General features: G+C 40.6%; 2 protein-coding genes and 1 non-coding gene across 11 annotated transcripts in view; all 3 read left to right on the forward strand.

The window, feature by feature from the left end:
• The window catches only part of tnr5 (Tumor necrosis factor receptor superfamily member 5), a gene marked incomplete at its 5' end in the record, with an annotated part of 1,066,050 nt that overhangs the window by 16,347 nt on the left and 1,025,614 nt on the right, over positions 1-24,089 (forward strand).
• The window catches only part of LOC110532774 (tumor necrosis factor receptor superfamily member 14), a 40,815-nt gene that overhangs the window by 1,545 nt on the left and 15,181 nt on the right, over positions 1-24,089 (forward strand). For 3 of the 9 annotated variants that reach the window (XM_036988848.1, XM_036988851.1, XM_036988855.1), the window contains exons 2-7: positions 1,895-1,925; positions 2,180-2,230; positions 2,789-2,888; positions 2,983-3,108; positions 3,240-3,395; positions 3,507-3,594. In XM_036988848.1, the coding sequence (XP_036844743.1) occupies positions 2,204-2,230; positions 2,789-2,888; positions 2,983-3,108; positions 3,240-3,395; positions 3,507-3,594 (497 nt within the window). In that variant the 5' untranslated portion in view covers positions 1,895-1,925; positions 2,180-2,203. Of the gene's footprint in view, positions 1-1,014; positions 2,231-2,788; positions 2,889-2,982; positions 3,109-3,239; positions 3,396-3,506; positions 3,595-24,089 lie in introns of those variants that run through there. The other 6 variants (XM_036988846.1, XM_036988850.1, XM_036988852.1 and 3 more) reach the window with 4 other exon arrangements.
• trnaa-ugc lies at positions 5,636-5,707 on the forward strand. The gene has a single exon. It is a non-coding gene; the product is annotated as a tRNA-Ala (tRNA).

A 24,089-nucleotide genomic window follows, 5' to 3' on the forward strand; every position in this document is an offset into this window, starting at 1 on the left:
CTGTTCTCTCCCTTTTGTTTACAATGTCTGTACTACCTCTTGGTGACTCAACTTGCTTCTGCTTTGAAAGTGCACTGTTCTCTCCCTTTTGTTTACAATGTCTGTACTACCTCTTGGTGACTCAATTTGCCTTCTGCTTTGAAAGTGCACTGTTCTCTCCCTTTTGTTTACAATGTCTGTACTACCTCTTGGTGACTCAATTTGCCTTCTGCTTTGAAAGTGCACTGTTCTCTCCCTTTTGTTTACAATGTCTGTACTACCTCTTGGTGACTCAACTTGATTCTGCTTTGAAAGTGCACTGTTCTCTCCCTTTTGTTTACAATGTCTGTACTACCTCTTGGTGACTCAATTTGCCTTCTGCTTTGAAAGTGCACTGTTCTCTCCCTTTTGTTTACAATGTCTGTACTACCTCTTGGTGACTCAATTTGCCTTCTGCTTTGAAAGTGCACTGTTCTCTCCCTTTTGTTTACAATGTCTGTACTACCTCTTGGTGACTCAATTTGCCTTCTGCTTTGAAAGTGCACTGCTGAACTCAATCGAAACAGCTGCACCTTGGCAATGTTCCAGTATAGACTTTACGTTCGTCCCCTCGCCCCGACCTGGGCGCGAACCAGGGACGCGAACCAGGGACGCTCTGCACACGTCCACAGTGACCCTCGAAACATCGTTACCCATCGCTCCACAAAAGCCGCGGCCCTTGCGGAGCAAGGGGAACCACTACTTCAAGGTCTCAGAGCAAGTGACGTCACCGATTGAAACGCCACTAGCGCGCACCACCACTAACTAGCTACACTAAGGTGGTAAAAGGCTATTTTGGTCACATTCCTAATGATTCGTAAATAAGTTCTGAATCTAAAATGACACCTAGGTGTTTTACCTGGTGTTTTATCTTTGTTGCCAGTGAATTAGCCAATCAGAAGCTTCTAAAGCCATGACATCATTTTCTGAAATGTCCAAGCTGTTTAAAGGCACAGTCAACTTAGTGTTTGTAAACTTCTGACCCACTGGAATTGTGACACCGTGAAATATAAGTGAAATAATCTGTCTGTAAACAATTGTTGGAAAAATGACTTGTGTCATGCACAAAGTTGTCACGACTCTACGCCCTGTGTTTTCGTGGGGTTGGCTTATGTTCGCCGTTTTGTGCATTAAAGTAGCACTACCCCGAACTCTCTGCTTCCTGCGCCTGACTTCTCACCCACTACACTCAGAACGTTACAAAAGTAGATGTCCTAACCAACTTGCCAAAACGATAGTTTGTTAACAAGACATTTGTGGAGTGGTTGAAACACTTAGGTTGGAGTCATTAAAACTAGTTTATGTAAACTTCCGACTTCAACTGTAAACTGAACAGTACCGGACCCAAAATAAAATCTTGTGGAATGCCACATGTGATATATATTTTGTTATGTTTAGTTAAGTTCACCACAGGTGACAAACAACTCTAGACTGGTTAAATAGGTCTTAAACCAATTTAGAACTGGACATTGATACACCATGATCCATTGGCGGCTAAAGACACTAGTGCATGGAACTCAGAGAGAGCCTATAGTCCAATGCAGCATATAACATCCATCGTTAACTGTAAAATACATAGGCCTAAGGCCAACAAACAAAAACGCTAGAAAATATCCTGATAAATTCTGGTTCTTTCAATCGCATTAATCTCTACTCTGCTGGTGTGCCTCCCTTTTCTATCTCTAGTGAAGTGCAACATTGTATCAACTCAGGAGGTTGCTCAGGTGCACGTGCTCCCTCAACGTTATCAGGACACAGAAACCACACATGCTCATTGCTAACATGGAGCACTCCAAACAAAAGACAACGAAAACACTGACAAAACTCCTAAATTATGATTATGACATTTACCACAACTTGTTTCTCACAAGTGTAGCAGGTTGTGAACCACCCCGAGAATGAGAACGGTATGTATGTGTGTGTATATATATATTTAAAAAATGAACACTGACACACACGGTCAATACTGCTGCTGCTACTATTTACTTTATTGCAGATTCCAACATATTCCTATTGTATATATTCCTAGTACTTTTAAGACTTCTTTTAAAAATATTTTTCTAGTACTTGGCTGTGTTTTGTTGTACAGTACATGTGTATTGCGCTGTTGAGGATAGCCTGTGAGTAAGCACTTCACAAATCCAGTGTGTGGGTCTTCCAGTGAGTTGGAGAGGATTGAGGAACCATGGCACAGTTTGAAAGCTTGTGGACTGTAAGTAAAATGTTTCTGATTTGCACATGTTGTGGCTTGGCGTGTTTAAAAAAACAATTCAAAAATGTAAATATTTCCTCCATTAAATATAAATCAGTTATTATTATCCTACTAGTTCTGTCCATTTTACTGAAACCTCGTAAAATAAACTGTGGTGGAGAGAAGTACATTTTCACATTTATTGACTGAATTTTTGTCCACTAACCTAGGTCCGTGTTTCCCAAATTCAGTCCTGGGGAACCCAAGGGGTGTAAGTTTTGCTTTGTGCCCTAGCACTACACAGCTGATTCAGATGATGAACTCAGCTTTGGTTATTTGAGTCAGCTATGTAGTGCTAGGGCGACAACCAAAACGTGCACCCTTTTGGGTCCCCAGGACCGAGTTTGGGAAACGCTGACCTAGGTTAGCTAGGGCTTGGTGTCACACCTTTAAAGAATGACTAAAAGCACACCAGGGTGCACCACCACACTCACAAATGCTTATTTGAAATCGTCCCATATAATCATAATAATGTGAATATTTGAATATTTGGGTTAGAATTCTGTTCTCAACTTCCAGATACCTATTATATTGGTGCTTGAAAGCATCGGATCCTGTATTGCATGTGGTAGAGCTGAGTACAGAATAGGGGATGAATGTTGTCCCATGTGTTCACCAGGTAAGGATCCTCTCTTTACATCATATGAATCACCAGACGTTAATACATCATCAACACTAACTGAAAAACATGATTGTGATTTTCTCTTCCCCAGGAAATCGTGTATATAAGCATTGCACTGAATTCACCAGTACCAGCTGTGTGCCCTGTGTTGATGCTACTTTCCTTGATGAGCCCAATGGTCTCATAAAATGCAAAGTGTGTACCAACTGTGATCCAGGTAAGAGTGGTCCTGTGTGTCTTCACTGAAACCCAGACACAAACACTGATATGTTAGTCTGTGTTGTTATGCTATGAGGATATGTCAGTTGTAATCTGCATCAGATAATACATGCCATGTTTTCTCTCTAGGTTTGGGTTTCAAGGTAAAGCAGCCATGTAGACCTTCATCAGACACTGTCTGTGGGACACTGGAGGGGTTCTACTGTCTAGACCCAACTAAGGATGGTTGTAGAGCAGCCCAGAGACACAGCAGCTGTCTGCCTGGTCAATACATCAGCCACGCAGGTTGGTCTTCATGTAAATCTTCCTTTGACATCAGTGCATGATTTATGCAATCGTGAGTTAAGCACATCTCAAGTCAGGATCCTTAATGAGTTTCACCCTGTGTTGGTGCAGGAACAACATCTACAGATACTGTGTGTTCTGACTGTACTGGTGACACCTATTCAAATGGATCATTTACATCCTGCCAGCCACACACACAGTAAGTGTGGCTCATGTACAATGGTTATTTCCCTCAAAATATCATCTAAATACTACAATATTAACATAGAAATGTAAAACTGAATGTTGGATGACCGCATTGTCAATTTACCAGTGGTCTATTTCTCCTATTATAGATGTGATGCCTTGAAGCTTCAGCAAATTAAATCTGGAACTCATTGGTCCAACTCTGAGTGTGGACCACAAATCTCACCTATAGCTACATTAATATTTGCTGTGGTGGTGGGGGTACTCGCTGTGACAGCAGCCGTGACGACGGCAGCTATTATGAAAAGAAGAAGAAAAAAACACCAAAGATCCTGTAACTCGTGAGATTATTTTGGGGGAATTGTACATTTTATTGTTTAAGTGAGAAATATCAAATAACACTAAATCAAATATTATTTTGTCACATGCGGCGAATACAACAGGTGTAACTAACGAGCCCTTCCAGACGATGCAGGTAAAAAATAAATACAAATAGTAACACGAGGATTCAAATAAAACACACAAGAATGGAGCTACATACAGGAAGTACCAGTACTAGATCACACAAGAATGGAGCTACATACAGGAAGTACCAGTACTAGATCATACAAGAACGGAGCTACAGTACCAGTCAAAATTTGACACCTTCTCATTCCAGGGTTTTTCTTTATTTTTACTATGTTCTACATTGTACAATAATAGTGAAGACATTAACATTATGAAATAACACATATGCAATCATGTAGTAAAGCAAAAAAGTGTTAAACAAATCAAAATATATTTGATATTCTTCAAAGTAGCCATCCTTTGCGTTGATGACAGCTTTGCACACTCTTGGCATTCTCTCAACCAGCCCCAAGCCATAAGATTGCTGAACAATTCATAAAATCGCCACCGGACAATTTACATTGATTTGATGCAATAGTCACCTGGAATGCTTTTCGATTAACAGGTGTGCCTTGTTAAAAGTTCATTTTTGGAATTCCTTTCCTTCTTAATGTGTTTGAACCAATCAGTTGTGTTGTGGTTGGGGTGGTATACAGAAGAAAGCCCTATTTGGAAAAACACAAAGTCCATATTATGGCAAGAACAGCTCAAATAAGCAAAGAAAAAGGACATTAAGACATGAAGGTCAGTCAATCTGGAAAAGTTTCTTCAAGGTCAGTCGCAAAAACCATCAAGCGCTATGATGAAACAGTCTCTCCTGAGGACCGCCACAGGAAAGGAAGACCCAGAGTTACCTCTGCTGCAGAGGATACGTTCATTAGAGTTACCAGCCTCAGAAATTGAAGCCCAAATAAATGCTTCACAGAGTTCAAGTAACAGACACATCTCAACATCAACTGTTCAGAGGAGACTGCGTGAATCAGGACTTCATGGTCGAATTGCTGCAAAGAAACCACTACTAAAGGACACCAATAAGAAGAAGAGACTTGCTTGGACCAAGAAACACGAGCTATGGACATTAGACCGGTGGAAATCTGTCCTTTGGTATGATTAGTCCAAATTAGATTTTTAGGTGAACGGATAATCTCTGCATGTGTGGTTCCCACCGTGAAGCGTGGGGGTGCTTTGCTGATGACACTGTCTGTGATTTATTTAGAATTGAAGGCACACTTAACCAGCATGGCTACCACAGAATTCTGCGGCGATACGCCATCCCATCTGGTTTGCACTTAGTGGGACTATCATTTGTTTTTCAACAGGACAATGACCCAACACACCTCCAGGCTGTGTAAGGGCTATTTGACTAAGAAGGAGAGTGATGGAGTGCTGCATCAGATTACCTGGCCTCCACAATCACCCGACCTCAACCCAATTGAGATGGTTTGGGATGAGTTGGACCGCAGAGTGAAGGAAAAGCAGACAATAAATGCTCAGCATTTTAATGCTACTTTGGTTACTACATGATTCCATATGTGTTATTTCATAGTGTTGATGTCTTCACTATTATTCTACAATGTATAAAATAGTAAAAATAAAGAAAAACCCTTGAATGAGTAGGTGTGTCAACTTTTGACTGGTACTGTATATACAGGGAGTACTAGTACATTTCCTGTGTGGCTCAGTTGGTAGAGCATGGCGCTTGCAACGGCAAGGTTGTGGGTTCAATTCCCACAGGGGAACAGTATGAAAAATGTATGTGCTCCCTACTGTAATTCACTTATGAAACGTGTGTCTGCTAAGTGACTCCAATTAAGTTAAATACAAATAAATGCCAGAACACACAAGATTGATAAAATATATATTTTTGAAAAATAACACATGATGCATTCCAATGGGACAGCTATTTCATGAAAATATTTTGTATACAGTTCTGTTCTTACAATCATCCAAAAATATGTTATATTGTCACATACACCGGGATACGTGCAGTGAAATGTGTTGTTTTACAGGGTCAGCCAGCAACATATTTTACACCATGATTGTATAGTTATTTGTATTGAACAGTTTCTTTGCCTATTATGTGTATTTTGTAGGTATTGTATTATACTTTGCACATTATTCAATGTCATTATTCATTGTATTGATGTTTTTGATTCCATGGGTTTACAGTCTCTTCTATTGAATCCATTTGCTTCTCTGTAAGTCATGGGTTATGCTTGTTTCACCAGCCATCAGTGCTCAGCCTATTGTTGCTGTAAGTGTATTTCTGGTGACTGATCCAATGTCCCCTCTTGGGATTAAGAAATAGAGGATCTGCAATACAATTAAGCCAGCTAACTTTCTTATGTTCAAGTGTCCCAATGATGTTAGCTACATTGTTAAAATGCTATTGAATAAAGCACAATGTGAGAACTGCAAGGGTGTGAGTAGGTCTGTTTAGTTCATCTGTATAATGAACCTCCTGATATTTTCAGATTCCAAAACAATTCTTAATTTCTTTAGAGATTCCAAACGAGAACGATTGTGTTGACATTCCTTTTAAAAGTTCATCCTTCCTTGAAGACTCACTGATTGGACAGGTGAATTGGCTCCACATGGGTTTCACCTGTCATTTATACCTCAAGGAAGGATAGAAGGCAGTGGCGGTCAGTGCCATTTAAGATTAGGGAGGACAATTCTTTATTTTTTTTATTTTTTTTAGCATGGCCTTATTTCTATTACAGCAAATTGGATGACTCATTCATATTCCATTCACCCAGCTCAATGTAACAGGCTAGGTTTAGGCTACTATATAATACTCTAATGATCCCTATACCCATCATGAGATTGCTACAACCTAGCCTACGATTGAAAGTTTACAACGTAGGTGCGTGCACATGTCAAGAAATCAAGGTGAAAGACATTGACACATTCAATACGGCCTTAAACACTCTTGCCTGCATCTAGCTGATCTAGGGTGTAAACAATAGTCCAAACAACCGCAAACAAGAGTTTCTATTGGGTAAATTCAAGAATGTTTATCCCCGTTTCGTTTGCTTCTAAGAAACGTTTTTCAACAGAATCGGCAGAATTAATTCACCCCTGATCACCCGCAAGCACAGTTGACTTTCATAGCAGCCCCATACAAAGAGCATGATCACGTTGCTTGGTGTATAAATCCTTTTCACATCTATGCGCTCTCCTCTCACCTTTTCCCTTCGCTTGTTGACTTCAACAGCGGTCTGTGAACAGGCGAAAAAACGTTTTCCAAGCCAAACATTCCTACTATAACCACTACACACAGCCTACATCGTTGTCATCATATTAGCTAACGTCATAGTCAACATAGCTACTATAACTAACGCGTTAGTAAACCCACTACAATCATGCAATACAGTGTTTAGCAAGCAGTTTTTTATTTAAAAATTTTTTATTTCAAAAAATTATTTCATCTTTTTATTTTAACCAGGTAGGTCAGTTCTCATTTACAACTGCGACCTGGCCAAGACAAAGCAACGCAGTGTGACAAAAACAACACAGAGTTACACAAACAAACGTATAGTCAATAACACAACAGAAAATTATATGTACAGTGTGTGCAAATGTAGAAGAGTAGGGAGGTAAGGCAATAAATAGGCCACAGAGGTGAAATAATTACAATTTAGCATTAACACTGGAGTGATAGATGTGCAGGTAGAGATACTGGGGTGCAAAAGAGCAAGAGGATAAATAACAATATGGGGATGAGGTAGGTGGGTGTGCTATTTACAGATTGGTTGTGTACAAGTACAGTGATCGGTAAGCTGCTCTGACAGCTGATGCTTAAAGAGGGAGATAAGACTCCTGCTTCAGTGATTTTTGCAATTGTTCCAGTCATTGGCAGCAGAGAACTGGAAGGAAAAGCGGCCAAAGTAAGTGTTTTCTTTGGGGATTACCAGTGAAATATACCTGCTGGAGCGCTGCTACGGGTGAGTGTTGCTATGGTGACCAGTGAGCTGAGGTAAGGCGGGGCTTTACCTAGCCTAGACTTATAGATGAACTGGAGCCAGTGGGTTTGGGGACGAATATGTAGTGAGGGCCAGCCAACGAGAGCATACAGATTGCAGTGGTGGGTAGTATATGGGGCTTTGGTGACAACGGATGGCACTGTGATAGAATACATCCAGTTTGCTGAGTAGAGTGTTGGAGGCTATTTTGTAAATGACATCACCGAAGTCAAGGATCGGTAGGATAGTCAGTTTTACAAGGTTATATTTGGCAGCATGAGTGAAGGCTTTGTTGCGAAATAGGAAGCCGATTCTAGATTTAGTTTTGGATTGGAGATTCTTAATGTGAGTCTGGAAGGAGAGTTTACAGTCTAACCAGACACCTAGGTATTTGTAGTTGTCCACATATTCTAAGTCAGAACCGTCCAGAGTTGTGATGCTAGTCGGGCGGGAGGGTTCGGGCAGCAATCGGTTGAAGAGCATGCACTTAGTTTTACTAGCATTTAAAAGCAGTTGGAGGCCTCGGATGGAGTGTTGTGTGGCATTGAAGCTCGTTTGGAGGTTTGTTAGCACAGTGCACAAACATGGTACAAACATTGTTGGGCACAGACGACAGCACTAAGTGAAAAAAGGTCAAGACAACAATACATCACGCGAAGCAGCCTCAAGTGTCAGTGTCCATGATTGAGTCTTTGAATGTAGAGATGGAGATAAAACTGTCCAGCTTGAGTGTTTCTTGCAGCTCGTTCCAGTCGCTAGATGCAGCGAACTGAAAAGAGGAACGACCCAGTGATGTGTGTGTTTTGGGGAACTTTAACAGAATGTGACTGGCTGTTGAATGTGGAGTTTGAGGGTTGCCATACGTATCCCAGATAGGGGGGAGTGACCATTCTTCTTACCGAACCACATGACCTTTTGTTTTACTACTCACTACATTTTAGTGCTAGCTAGCTGTAGCTCATGCTTTCAATACTAGATTAATTCCCTGATCCTTTGATTGGGTGGACAACATGTCAGTTCATGCTTTAAGAGCTCTGATAGGTTTGAGGACGTGCTCTGGAGGTTGTCATAATTACTGTGTAAGTCTAAGGAAGGGGGTGAGAACCATTAGTCTCCTAGGTTTTGTATTGAAGTCAATGTACCCAGAGGAGGACGGAAACCAGCTGTCCTCCGGCTACACCATGGTGCTCCCCTACAGAGAGCTGTTGAGGCTACTGTAGACCTTCATTGCAAAACAATGTATTTTAATAAATTATTTGGTGACATGAATCATACACTACATGACCAAAAGTATGTGGACACCGGCTCGTGGAACACCTCATTCAAAACATAAAAAAATCATGGGCATTCATTTGGAGTTGGTTCCCCCTTTGCTATAACAGCCTCCACTCTTCTGGGAAGGATTTCCACTAGATGTTGGAACATTGCTGCAGGGACTTTCTTCCATTCAGCCAAAAGAGCATTAGTGAGTTCGGGCACTGATGTTGGGCGATTGGGCCTGGCTCGCAGTCTGCGTTCCAATTAATCCCAAAGGTGTTCGATGGGCTCTTTGCAGGCCAGTCAAGTTATACCACACGATCTCGACAAACCATTTCTGTAAGGACCTCGCTTTGTGCATGGGGGCATTGTCTTGCTGAAACAGGAAAGGGCCTTCCCCAAACTTGCCACAAAGTTGGAAGCACAGAATCGTCTAGCATGTCATTGTATGCTGTAGCGTTAAGGTTTCGGCCTAGCCCGAACCATGAAAAACAGCCCCAGACCATTTTTCCTCCTCCACTTAACTTTACAGTTGACACTATGCATTGGGGCAGGTAGCGTTCTCCTGGCATCCGCCCAACCCAGATTCGTCCGTCGGACAGCCAGAGGGTGAAGCGTGATTCATCACTCCACTTCATCACTCCACTTCTTAAAAGTCCAATGGTGATGCTCTGCATTGCACATGCTGATCTTAGGCTTGTGCGACTGCTTGGCCTTGGAAACCCATTTCATGAAGCTCCCAACTAACAGTTCTTGTGCTGAAGTTGCTTCCACAGGCAGTTTGGAACTCGGTAATGAGTGTTGCCACCGAGGAAAGACGTTGTTTACGTGCTTCAGCATTCGGTGGTCCCGTTCTGTGAGCTTGTGATCTACCACTTCGCGGTTGAGCTGTTGTTGCTCCTAGACGTTTCCACTTCACAATAAAAGCACTTACAGTTGACCGGGATAGCTCTAGCAGGGCAGAAATTTGACAAACTGACTTGTTGGAAAGGTAGCATCCTATGGAGGTGACGTGTTGAAAGTAACTGAGACAAATCCACTAATTTGAAGCGGTGTCCAGATACTTTGGTGTATATAGTATATCTATAAGGTGACCAAACTTGTGATGCTAGTTTACCAACTTGCTGATGATGGATTTGTAGACTGCTGCACCAAACAGGAACTGTTCTCAGATATTCAGCTCATAGATCAGACTCAAATCATGTTTCTAGAGCTGCCTGGCAGACTGGAATAATACAATTATTTGTGATTGTTTTGTTTTTATTAGACCATAAATTATGTTGTCGGCAAGTCCCTGAAAGTGAAAATAAAGAATCCTCTCACTCTCTCTAGTCTATGCATGTGTGACTAGTAAAGATCACAAGAGATGGAGCTTGGAAATATACTTAACAAGAATATATACGCAACAATTTCAATTTGGTTTTGCTGAGTTACAGTTCATATAAGGAAATCAGTCAATTTAAATACATTCATTTGGCCCTAATCTATGGATTTCACATGACTGGGCAGGGGCACAGCCATGGGTGGGCCTGGGGAACTTTAACAGAATGTTAAAGGGAGCCAGGCAGAATCAGAATGAGTTATACCCCATAAAAGGGCTTTATTACAGACAGAAATACTCCTCTGTCGGATGTGGAGGTCCTGGGCTGGCGTGGTTACACGTGGTCTGTGGTTGTGAGGCGTACAAATTCTTTAAAACGGTGTTGGAGGCGGCTTATGGTAGAGAAATCAAAATTAAATGATCTGGCAACCGTTCTGGCGGACATTCCTGTAGTCAGCATGCCAATTGTATACTCCCTCAAAACATCTGTCATTGTGTTGTCTAAACTGCACATTTTAGAGTAGACTTTTATTGTCCCCAGCACAAGATGCACCCATGTAATGATCATGCTGTTTATCAGCTTCTTCATATGCCACACCTGTCAGGTGGATGGATTATCTTGGCAAAGGAGAAATGCTCACTAACAGGGATGTAAACAAATTTGTGGACAACATTTGAGATAAATAAGCTTTTATGCATATGGAACATTTCTGGGATCTTTTATTTCAGCTCATGAAATATGCGACCAACACTTTACATGTTGCGTTTATATTTTTGTTCAGTATACATGGAAAACAAATTGGATTTGCAGGTCATGATCGTAGACCATCTCTTTATACAACTTTTAAACGTGCAATATGCAGAAATCACTTTGCAATTTCCTGGTTGCTTAAATTATAATAGTTTGCCTAATTTCAGTTTATGTGACACAAAAAGCCATGTATAATGTAGAGAATCATTGTACCATCTAAACTGCTTTGAAATATATTTTCATTCGTCAAAAATATTGTATTTTCAGCTGTTTGAAACTAGTGTACAAAACAGAAAGTTAAAGATGCAAAAACAACATTATAGAACGGGAAGCATAGAAATAGTGCAAATAGGACACATCTACTGCTTCTTAGACTTGCTTTCAATTAGAATGACAGATCTATAACTCATAGTACTATGTGAATTTGGTCGGGATCGTCCAAAAAGTCACATATTGCAGCTTTAATTAACCCAATTCACATTGAAATGATGTTGGTTGGCAACTCAATGAAATATCAATCAAAACAGAATGTTAATTTGACATCTCCACCCAGTGGAGTGATCAGAGTTAACCAGGTGAACATACTACAATTACTTTCTTTTGAAAGATTGATCTGACACTGCCAATTACAAGAAATCCAGTCAAAGGTCAGAGAGAGATCCATCTCCCTTTGTGTGAGGACAATCAGAAGTGTCCATGAGCACATGCAGGGCATCTTCTTTTGTATTGATTGCTGCTTTCTTTTACATTGTAGTGGTTGTTGTATTGTTGTGATCAGGGTAACCTTGGAAATGAGACTCTGGTCTCAATGGGTTTTCCCTGAATAGATAAATAATAATATAAAAACATTGTCCCAGTTTCAGCTGTGTCACTAGCTCTTCTAGATTTTCTTCTGTGGTGTTTGAGCTGCTGCGTTCTCTCATTAGATCTTCTTCTGTGGTGTTGGAGCTGCTGCTTTCTCTCATTAAATCTTCTTCTGTGGTGTTGGAGCTGCTGCGTTCTCTCATTAGATCTTCTTCTGTGGTGTTGGAGCTGCTACTTTCTCTGATTAGATCTTCTTCTGTGGTGTTGGAGCTGCTGCTTTCTCTCATTAAATCTTCTTCTGTGGTGTTGGAGCTGCTGCGTTCTCTCATTAGATCTTCTTCTGTGGTGTTTGAGCTGCTGCGTTCTCTCATTAGATCTTCTTCTGTGGTGTTGGAGCTGCTACTTTCTCTCATTAGATATTCTTCTGTGGTGTTGGAGCTGCTGCTTTCACTCCTCCAGTCTCAGCTTTAGCTCCCTGTACATCACTGAGAGTAAGAGGAGGGATTTTCTCCCCTTTTACTGCGTTTTTTAGTAAAACTTTCAATGGTGTTAAGGGAATTTTTATCAATGATGACTAATTATGTATACATTTCAATCAGGACTGACTAATCAGAATACTATTATGTTACTGTATATGTACTAATCCAAATACTATTATGTTACTGTATATGTACTAATCAGAATACTATTATGTTACTGTATATGTATGAATTTTCTTTTTAATCTACATTCTAGGAAAGGCAACTATTAGTCAGGGAGTTATAAAACGTGGGTATTTGGTAAATAGGTGTTTCAACAATGGGTAGCCTATCTGGTATTCAGTTGATTCAAGAGTTTTAACCTTTTAGGAATCTGGTATCTACAGGGTACATTTTTTTTACCTGGACATATACACAGCTTGTTACACAGTGATTTGTCACAAACTGTACCCAGACCTAAACTCCCTAAAGGTACCTGCATAGTGGGGAGAAGAGACTGATCACTGACTTCAGTCTGGGGGTGTTTGGCTCCAGGAGAAGAGAACACAGCCTGCATGATCTTCAATCTCAGCCTCTCTTGCTGGAAGACATGTAGTAAGGGATAAATGCCTACGCAGAGTTCAATTTTCCAAGATAATGTACAAAACAGAGGCATGTATTCCTCTTATACCACAGTTGCCAAAGAAAACAATATTAAAACACACATTTTCTGGTAGAAAAAATGTGTTGTTGATATTTTTATAAGATAATTCATACTTTCTCATCTTTAGGTTGCTAGAGGCGCTGTCGCTTGATCGATTAATTCAATATTTATGGAAGCAACACAGTTGTTCATTATATATTTTCTGTTGCCATGCTCAGTGACAACGTTCTTATACCTTGCTTGTTAGCTCGCCAACTAGCTACGGCTAACACAGTCACCACCTCTGCAGCTAGAATAACAGAACAACCTCCCACACGTTTCTAATTTGACCAGCTGTTTTCAGCAACTGGTATTTTTAAATCCAGTTGTCATATTGGTAGGTTTGCTAGTAACAAACCAGTTAGCTAGCTTCTAGCCTACTGTTTGATATGCAATGCAGTCTTCTCGTAATGAACAGTGTTGAGTGTCCTGATGAGAAGGCACTATGCCAGGCAAAATTGTGCATCATCAGCTCATTGTTCTGGATGTATCCAAATACAAATGCAGCTCTTTGCTGTTATACTGGCTTCAGAGGTTGTGACTGTGTTAGCCATAGCTAGTTGTTTAGCTAGCAAGCAAGGGACAACAAAAAAATGGGGACAAGAACATTGCCAGCTAGCAGTGGTGCAAAGTACTTAAGTAGTACTTTAAAGTATTTTTACTTAAGTAGTTTTTTGGGGTATCTGTACTTCACTTTATATTTTTTCCAACTTCACTACATTCGTAAAGAAAATAATGTATTTTTTACTCCATATATTTCCCCTGGCACCCCTGCCTCTGATCTGGCGGACTCACTAAATACAAATGCATTGTTTGTAAATGATGTCTGAGTGTTGGAGTATGCCCCTGGCTCTCCATCAATAAAAATAAAATAAGAAAATTGTGCCATCTGGTTCGAGAATTTGAAATGGTTTATACTCTTACTTTTACTTTTGATACTTCAGAATATTTAAAACCAAATACTTTTAGACTTTTACTTTTTTTACTGGGTGACTTTCACTTACACATGAGTCATTTTCTATTAAGGTATCTTTTGCTTTTACTCAAGGATGACAATTGAGTGCTTTCTCCACCAATGCCAGAGAGCATGGTAATGGAACATATAGAATGAACAACTGTGTCACGTCCATAAATATCGAACTAATCGAACGAACGACTGAGTCTCTAGCAACCTAAAGATGAGAAAGTATGAATTCTCTTATAAAAATGAAATGAAAAACAATTTTTTTTATACCAGTAAATGTGTGCTTTAATATTGTTTTCTTTGACAACTGTGGTATAAGAAGAATAAACACAGCTCCACCTCGTCCTTAATAAAGACAAATATAAATACTACCTTCCTGGACATGGCCTGTAGCTGGAACAACCTATCCTTCACTACCTTCCTGGACATGGCCTGTAGCTGGAACAACCTATCCTTCACTACCTTCCTGGACATGACCTGTAGCTGGAACAGCCTATCCTTCACTACCTTCCTGGACATGACCTGTAGCTGGAACAACCTACCCTTCACTACCTTCCTGGACATGGCCTGTAGCTGGAACAACCTATCCTTCACTACCTTCCTGGACATGGCCTGTAGCTGGAACAACCTATCCTTCACTACCTTCCTGGACATGGCCTGTAGCTGGAACAACCTATCCTTCACTACCTTCCTGGACATGGCCTGTAGCTGGGCCAAACAGTCCTTCACTACCTTCCTGGACATGACCTGTAGCTGGAACAACCTATCCTTCACTACCTTCTTGGACATGGCCTGTAGCTGGAACAACCTATCCTTCACTACCTTCCTGGACATGACCTGTAGCTGGAACAACCTATCCTTCACTACCTTCCTGGACATGACCTGTAGCTGGAACAACCTACCCTTCACTACCTTCCTGGACATGGCCTGTAGCTGGAACAACCTATCCTTCACTACCTTCCTGGACATGGCCTGTAGCTGGAACAACCTATCCTTCACTACCTTCCTGGACATGGCCTGTAGCTGGAACAACCTATCCTTCACTACCTTCCTGGACATGGCCTGTAGCTGGGCCAAACAGTCCTTCACTACCTTCCTGGACATGACCTGTACCTGGGCCAAACAGTCCTTCACTACCTTCCTGGACATGACCTGTAGCTGGGCCAACCTATCCTTCACTACCTTCCTGGACATGACCTGTAGCTGGGCCAAACAGTCCTTCACTACCTTCCTGGACATGGCCTGTAGGTGGAACAACCTATCCTTCACTACCTTCCTGGACATGACCTGTAGCTGGGCCAACCTATCCTTCACTACCTTCCTGGACATGACCTGTAGCTGGGCCAACCTATCCTTCACTACCTTCCTGGACATGACCTGTAGCTGGGCCAACCTATCCTTCACTACCTTCCTGGACATGACCTGTAGCTAGTCCAACTGGTTCTTCAGCCGCTGTCTCAACTCGTCCTGCTGGCCTTTAGCAGTGATCAGCTCTCCTTCCTTTATGGACAGAGTTCTACACAAGGAACTCACTGTACCTGCAGAGTACAAATACAGTATTGATAGGGATAACATACAATATGAGTGTCTGTCCACTTTTAAACACACCTATCCAATCATTTTGGATCTCAGAGTACATAGTACTTACCCCCTAACACCTAAGGGTCAATTTGGGATTGAGGGCTCATCCACCCACAGTTTAGGGTTCTAAAACCTTTTGATGCATACACACCAGAGGAGATCACATGATTCTTCCTGGCCTCTAACTCCTGGATCAGTGGTTTGTTGGTTCTCTACACTTCTCTCATCTGTTCAGTAAGTGATACTCTGTTGTCTTCCTCCTCACTGTCCACAGCATTCTCTGTATCTCTGAAGAGCTGTTTTTGTGTCCAGGTTTCTAGACACAGACAAGGCCACCATGCACGATTAGATCAGTTTTAGGTCTTAGACCAGAAGATAACATTTACGCGCAACCTTTACATTACGTACAGCCTGTTAAATGTACGTATAAATGATTTTGATCAGTTTCATTTGAAGTTCATTCATGCAAGTTTCAGTATACATTTTACAGCAGGTTATCTTTCAATCAGATGTGTTCTATTTTAGTTGACACTTTAGGCAAAGTGAAAGAGAATTGGATGAGGATATCATTCAAGGCAAGATTAAATGTAAAAGTAATTTAAGAAAGATAACTTTTCTGCAAATTAAAATATACCATTAACCAAGTTATAGTGCTGCTGTGGTAATTATGGCTGTATAAAAATGAACTATTATTTTTTTCTAAACACGTCAAAGGTTAAAACTTGTTGAGTATTTTGTAGCCTAAAACAATACAAGTCATAGCACATAGCATTTCCCCTGAAAGCGAGGAACGCCTATTTTTGCCTGTTGCTACATGCTGTAGGCTTGCTGCTGGAAAAAAAACAGCCACATAGCGATCACGAATACAAACAAGTGCAGAGTGACGGTTTTGTTTTAGGCTACATTGTGTAGGGGTTTCTTTCCAGCAGCAAGCCCACATGCTAGGTAAGGAATGTATCAACCACCAATTCAGCATGGACTGGAAAATATAGTAAACCGCTTGTGCTGAGATATCACAGGAAATTTGCAAATAGTTCAGCTTTCCCCAACTTTTTGCACTCTCTGTTTACTGAGCTTCTGGCGCCTAGTACAGTTCAGGCAATATGAAAATAATTGCGGGAAATTTGCTTTAAAACAGCAAGATTTTCTCTCAGCTTCATGGAAAATGTGTTGAATAGTATGAGATTAGCTATACCTTGCTCAGACTGCGCGTTAATCAAAAACACAGATATTGAAAGAAACAATTATAAAAATCTAACTGCATAGAGCATCCTGGGAAATACGATGAGTGTGGTTTTGCCAGAAAAATTCTTATTACTTGGGGTCAACCTCACTTGGGATTTGAACTCACAACCTTTCGGTCTCTGCAAGGCCTCCCCCACACAAGCTTTGGTGTCCAGTGAAAACACAACAAAGTCTGGTCTCCAGTGAAAACACAACAAAGTCTGGTCTCCAGTGAAAACACAACACAGGCTGATCTTCAGACCATCTCTTAACGAAAAAGCAGGCTTCTGGCAAACAGTTGTCGTAAACCTTTGCGTCAAGCTCGTATTTTCATATGCAAATTAGTTTTGGGCCAAACTGTTGTGGTAAATTTGCGGCAACTTGTGAACTTCTGGCAAACAATTCTAGGAAACTTGCCAACATTCTGTGTTCTAGAATATGTATGAATATTCAAATTAGATCAGGTTTTTGGTGACTGTGTTTCAACAACAACTTCAAATGTTCAAACTTAAAAATAAAACAACTTCAAATGTTGTGTACAGTACCAGTCAAACGTTTGGACACACCTACTCATTCAAGGGTTTTTCTTTACTACTACAATTTCTACATTGTATAATAATAGTGAAGCTATGAAATAAAACTATGAAATAACACATATGGAATCGTGTAGTAACCAAAAAAGTGTAAAACAAATCAAAATATATGTTATATTTGAGATTCTTCAAAGTAGCCACCCTTTGCCTTGATGACAGCTTTGCACATTCTTGGCATTCTCTCAACCAGCTTCATGAGATATCACCTGAAATGCATTTCAATTATCAGGAGTGCCTTGTTAAAAGTTAATTTGTGTAATTTCTTTCCTTAATCCATTTGAGCCAATCAGTTGTGTTGTGACAAGGTAAGGGTGGTATACAGAAGATAGCCCTATGTGGTAAAAGAACAAGTCCATATTATGTCAAGAACAGCTCAAATAAGCAAAGAGAAACGACAGTCCATCATTACTTTAAGACAGGAAGGTCAGTTAATCTGGAAAATTTCAAGAACTTTGAAAGTTTCTTTAAGTGTAGTCGCAAAAACCATCAAGCGCTATGATGAAACTGGCTCTCATGAGAACCGCCACAGGAAAGGAAGACCCAGAGTTACCTCTGCTGCAGAGGATAAGTTCATTAGAGTTAAGTGCTCGCTACAGCTGAATCAGACAAACTAATACCACAATCAATCTGATCTGCAGCCAGGGGAAGCTCATCAATAAGCTAAGGACTGAACGAGCTGAATAGCGAAGAATTTAGCTTGATATCTTGGATATACAGTGCCTTGCGAAAGTATTCGGCCCCCTTGAACTTTGCGACCTTTTGCCACATTTCAGGCTTCAAACATAAATATATAAAACTGTATTTTTTTGTGAAGAATCAACAACAAGTGGGACACAATCATGAAGTGGAACGACATTTATTGGATATTTCAAACTTTTTTAACAAATCAAAAACTGAAAAATTGGGCGTGCAAAATTATTCAGCCCCTTTACTTTCAGTGCAGCAAACTCTCTCCAGAAGTTCAGTGAGGATCTCTGAATGATCCAATGTTGACCTAAATGACTAATGATGATAAATACAATCCACCTGTGTGTAATCAAGTCTCCGTATAAATGCACCTGCACTGTCTCCATGGTCCATGGTCTCCATGGTGATGGATAAACTTTATATCAACGGGCAACTGTATCAGGACTCTAGAGTAACTCCCTGGTTATTTTAATGTAATGTTTAAAACTGAGTTTGTGTGTTGTAGTGTATCATGACAACTTCAACTATAAGAAATACATGCAATATTGATCTCCACTTGATAAGGAAAGGGCTGCATATAGCTCAGGTTAATGTATGTAGCCTTCCTAACAAAATACATGAGGTTTTTAACTTGGTCAACATAAATAATATTCATATTTTGGCCTTGACCGAAACGCATATAGATGCATCTGTAAATGATGGGCAAATTAACATTCATGGATGTAGTCTACTGAGAAGGGACAGGAACAGGAATGGTGGGGGTGTTGCACTGTATATTCAGAATCATATACCTTTTAAGAGGAGGGATGACCTTAATGTAGGTCAAATAGAGGCACTATGGGCTCAAGTACATCTACCTCACCAGGCACCCATATTGGTAGGATGTGTGTGTATAGACCTCCTAGCTCTAAGGTGTCCTATCTGGATGACTTATGTACTGGGTTTGACCAGGCCATAGATACCAACAGAGATGTATTTATCTTGGGGGATTTTAATATAAATTGGAAGGATCACAATAATTCGAATATAACAAAATGTATGAGATATGCTAAGAACTGTGGTTTGAAACAAATGGTTAATGATTCTACTAGATCTTCAATTAAGTTGGGTCATCGTTCAGACACATGCATTGATCTGATTTTCTGTAATAAACCATTGCAATGCTTAAAAGCCAGATCAATGCCAGTGGGCTGGACAGACCATAATATTGTGACCATAACCATGAACACCAAGGTTCCAAAGAAACCCCCTAGGATTGTGGTCAAAAGACATTTTAAAACATTTAATCATGAGTTATTTCTAAATGATTTAGCTGCTGTACCCTGGGAGCTGATTTATCTAGAGGATGATTTAAATCACGCTACAGAATGTTTTATTGATTTGCTCACTGAGGTAATGGACTATCATGCCCCTATAAGAAAGAGAACAGTTGGTGCCCGTCCATCTCCTTGGATTGATGATGAACTGGGTGAGGCTTTTTCTCAAAGAAATATGGCAAAAGTCTTAGCAGCCAAGTCAAAATGAGAAATTGATGAACAGAATTATAGAACATTACGTAAATATGCAGTTAAATTGAATCGAAGGGAAAAGAAGTTATTTTACAACAATGCTTTTACTGATTGTAAAAATGATTGTAAAAAGGTATGGAACACAGTTAAGGGCTTACTTGGTACATCTATCTCCTCACACCCATCTAGTGTGGAGGTTGACGGGAGAATGATAACAAAACCAGTTGATATTGACAATCATTTTGCAGATTTTTTTACACAGAAAATTAAATTACTAAGCAACAATGTAGACATAAATTCTTCCAAACAAGCTATTGTCCAATGTATTGATGATCATATTATGAGCAATAAGATCTGCTCTTTTAGTCTACAAACGGTGTCAGTGGAGGAGGTGTTAAACCTATTGAAGTCATTACCTGATGGTAAATCTACAGGTTATGGTCTTATGGACTATTTTTTGCTTCGCTGTGCTGCTCCCCATATTGCAGTTCCACTGAGATACATATTTAATTGGTCACTGTAAAAGGGGTTGTTTGCAAATGTATGGAAGCATGCGAAACTGTGTCATATTCCGAAAGACTGCAAAAAACCCATTACTCCTGCCAATAATCAACCAATTAGTCTACTCCCTACACTCAGTAAGATATTGGAGGGTATTGTGAGTAGACAAATGTGGGAGTATATGGAAAAGAATGATCTGATTACAGCCAATCAGCATGCTTATCGCAAAAACCATTCCACTACCACGGTTGACATGACTGACCAGTGGCTCAATGCTATGGATAATTTTTATTTATTTTACCTTTATGGCAAGTCAGTTAAGAACAAATTCTTATTTTCAATGACGGCCTAGGAACAGTGGGTTAACTGCCTTGTTCAGGGGCAGAACGACAGATTTGTACCTTGTCAGCTCGGGGGTTTGAACTTGCAACCTTCCAGTTACTAGTCCAACGCTCTAACCACTAGGCTACCCTGCCGCCCCGCCCCAATGGCAGGTTTGTAGGTGTACTATTTTTACATTTCAGTGCAGCATTTGATTTAGTGGATCATGAAATTATTTTGACAAAATTAATGCATTATGGTTTTAAGGAGGTAGCATTGAATTGGGTACAGTCATATCTAACTGACAGGAAACAGTCCACCTATATCAATGGTTCATTTTCTTCCCCTAATGTGTTAAACTGTGGAATACCGCAGGGCAGCTGCCTTGGGCCACTTCTCTACTTAATATACACCAACGACCTTCCCTATGCCTTGGTTGAAACTCAAGCTACTATATTTGCAGATGATACTACAATTTATGCAGCAAGACAATCGGTTCAACAGGTACAGCAAGCTTTGCAAGGAGATTTGGAGATTATCAGGAAATGGGTTTGCCAAAACAAACTTGCTTTAAACACAAAGAAAACCAAAGTTATGTTGGTCTGTTCAACTAGGAAAAGGCCAAAACAGCATGGGATACAATTAAGTATGGGAGGAGTACAAATTGAAGAAGTGGCAGAAACCATACTACTGGGAGTGCAGCTAGACAACTGCTTAGCATGGTCGTGTCAAATAACTAATCTATGTAAAAAAAAAATATTAAAACAGCATGCATAATCAGAAGGATAGCTAAATATTTACCAGGGAAAATCCTTCAGCAAATAACACAGGCATTGGTTGAGAGTCAAGTGAACTATTGTTCGGTGGTCTGGGGAAATGCATCATCTAGTGAAGTTAGGAGGCTGCAGAATGCACAGAATAAAGCAGCAAGGATTGTTTTAAGGCGGAGATATGGTTATTTTGTTGCAGTCATGGTTGGTCATCAATCGACAAGATAATTGAAAAAAACATGCTTATTTTATAATATACATCATTTAAAACGGCCAAGTTCTATTCACAACGGTATTCAGTTGGTAAGGGACAGACATTCCGTAAATACTAGGAATAGATTGTCCACCATCTATGCGTTATCCAGACAGAAAAAAGAAATGGACAAAAGAACATTTCGATTTAGAGCTATAAAGAAATTGAATAAATTAACTGAGCAAACTAGAAACCTTTCAATATATAAGTTTAAACATGATTTAAAAACAATTTAAATATAGTATATAGAAATGTTGTGGGACTATAGTAGATGAAGAATCAATATTTTTTTTAAATTGAGTATTTATTGGGTCATTATGCTAGTGTATTATGTATGTTTGTAATAGTGTGTTATATGTGAAAGTGTGTTTGTATTATAAATTGTATTTTAATGTTAAGGACTCTTGGAAGATTAGTCCAAATGAGGACTAAAAGAGATCCTAATAAAATCAAATCAAATCAAGTGCACTTCAGATTGCAGCCCAAATTAATGCTTCAGAGTTCAAGTAACAGACACATCTCAACATCAACTGTTCAGAGGAGACTGCGTGACTTCATGGTCGAATTGCTGCAAAGAAACCAATACAAAAAGGTCACTAATAATAAGAAGAGACTTGCTTGGGTCAAGAAACACGAGCAATGGACATTAGACCGGTGGAAATCTATCCTTTGGTCTGATGAGTCCAAATTCTGATATTTTTGGTTCCAACCGCTGTGTCTTTGTTAGACGCAGAGTAGGTAAATGGATGATCTCCGCATGTGTGGTTCCCACCGTGAAGCATGGAGGAGGAGGTGTGATGGTGTGGGGGTGCTTTGCTGGTGACACAGTCAGTGATTTATTTAGAATTAAAGGCACACTTAACCAGCATGGCTACCACAGCATTCTGCAGCGATACGCCATCCCATTTGGTTTGATAGTGGGACTATCATTTGTTTTTCAACAGGACAATGACCCAACACACCTCCAGGCTGAGAAAGGGCTATTTGACCAAAAAGAGAGTGATGCGAGTGCTGCATCAGATGACCTGGCCTCCACAATCACCTGACCTGAACCCAAGTGAGATGGTTTGGGATGAGTTGGAACACAGAGTGAAGAAAAAGCAGCCAACAATTGCTCAGTATATGTGGGAACTCCTTCAAGATTGTTGGAAAAGCCTTCCATGTGAAGCTGGTTGAGAGAATGCCAAGAATGTGCAAAGCTGTCATCAGAGTAAAGGGTGGCTACTTTGAAGAATCTCAAATATAAAATATATTTTGATTTGATTTGTTTAACACTTTTCTGGTTACTACATGATTCCATATGTGTTATTTCTTCACCTATTCTACAATGTAGAAAATAGTAAAAATAAAGAAAAACCCTTGAATGAGTAGGTGTGTCCAAACTTTTGACTGGTACTGTATACCAAATCACATAACTTTAAATGAACTTACTTCACAGACCCCAAAAATTAAACATACTAAATTTAGTAAATATACTGAACAACATGTATTCAAAGTCTTTAACAGATCAAAAATAAATCCAATACAATCATCAGCATAGCTCCTCCTACCACCATCACCTCAGCTCCTCCAACCACCACCACCATCACCTCAGGTCCTCCAACCACCTGAGCTCCTCCAACTACCACCACCACCTCAGCTCCTCCAACCACCTCAGCTCCTCCAACTACCACCACCACGTCAGCTCCTCCAACCACCTCAGTTCCTCCAACTACCACCACCACCTCAGGTCCTCCAACCACCTGAGCTCCTCCAACCACCTCAGCTCCTCCAACTACCACCACCACCACCTCAATTCCTCCAACTACCACCATCACCTCAGGTCCTCCAACCACCTGAGCTCCTCCAACCACCTCAGCTCCTCCAACTACCACCACCACCTCAGCTCCTCCAACCACCTCAGCTCCTCCAACTACCACCACCACCTCGCTCCTCCAACCACCTCAGTTCCTCCAACTACCACCACCACCTCAGGTCCTCCAACCACCGGAGCTCCTCCAACCACCTCAGCTCCTCCAACTACCACCACCACCATCTTGTAGGTTCACTCCAGCCCTGTTCCTGGAGAGCTACTGTCTTGTAGGTTCACTCCAACCCTGTTCCTGGAGAGCTACTGTCTTGTAGGTTCACTCCAACCATGCTCCTGGAGAGCTACTGTCTTGTAGGTTCACTCCAACCCTGTTCCTGGAGAGCTACTGTCTTGTAGGTTCACTCCAACCATGCTCCTGGAGAGCTACTGTCTTGTAGGTTCACTCCAACCATGCTCCTGAAGAGCTACTGTCTTGTAGGTTCACTCCAACCCTGTTCCTGGAGAGCTACTGTCATGTAGGTTTCACTCCAACCCTAATCTAGTGCACCTGATTTTAGTCAGGTTAGTTACAAAATGTTAGTCAGGTTAGTTACAAATGGGGTTGGTTTGAAAACCTACAGGAGGGTAGCTCTCCAGGAACAGGGTTGGAG

This window comes from Oncorhynchus mykiss, chromosome 9 (assembly GCF_013265735.2).
Source record: "Oncorhynchus mykiss isolate Arlee chromosome 9, USDA_OmykA_1.1, whole genome shotgun sequence".
In the NCBI taxonomy this organism is placed as follows: domain Eukaryota; kingdom Metazoa; phylum Chordata; class Actinopteri; order Salmoniformes; family Salmonidae; genus Oncorhynchus; species Oncorhynchus mykiss.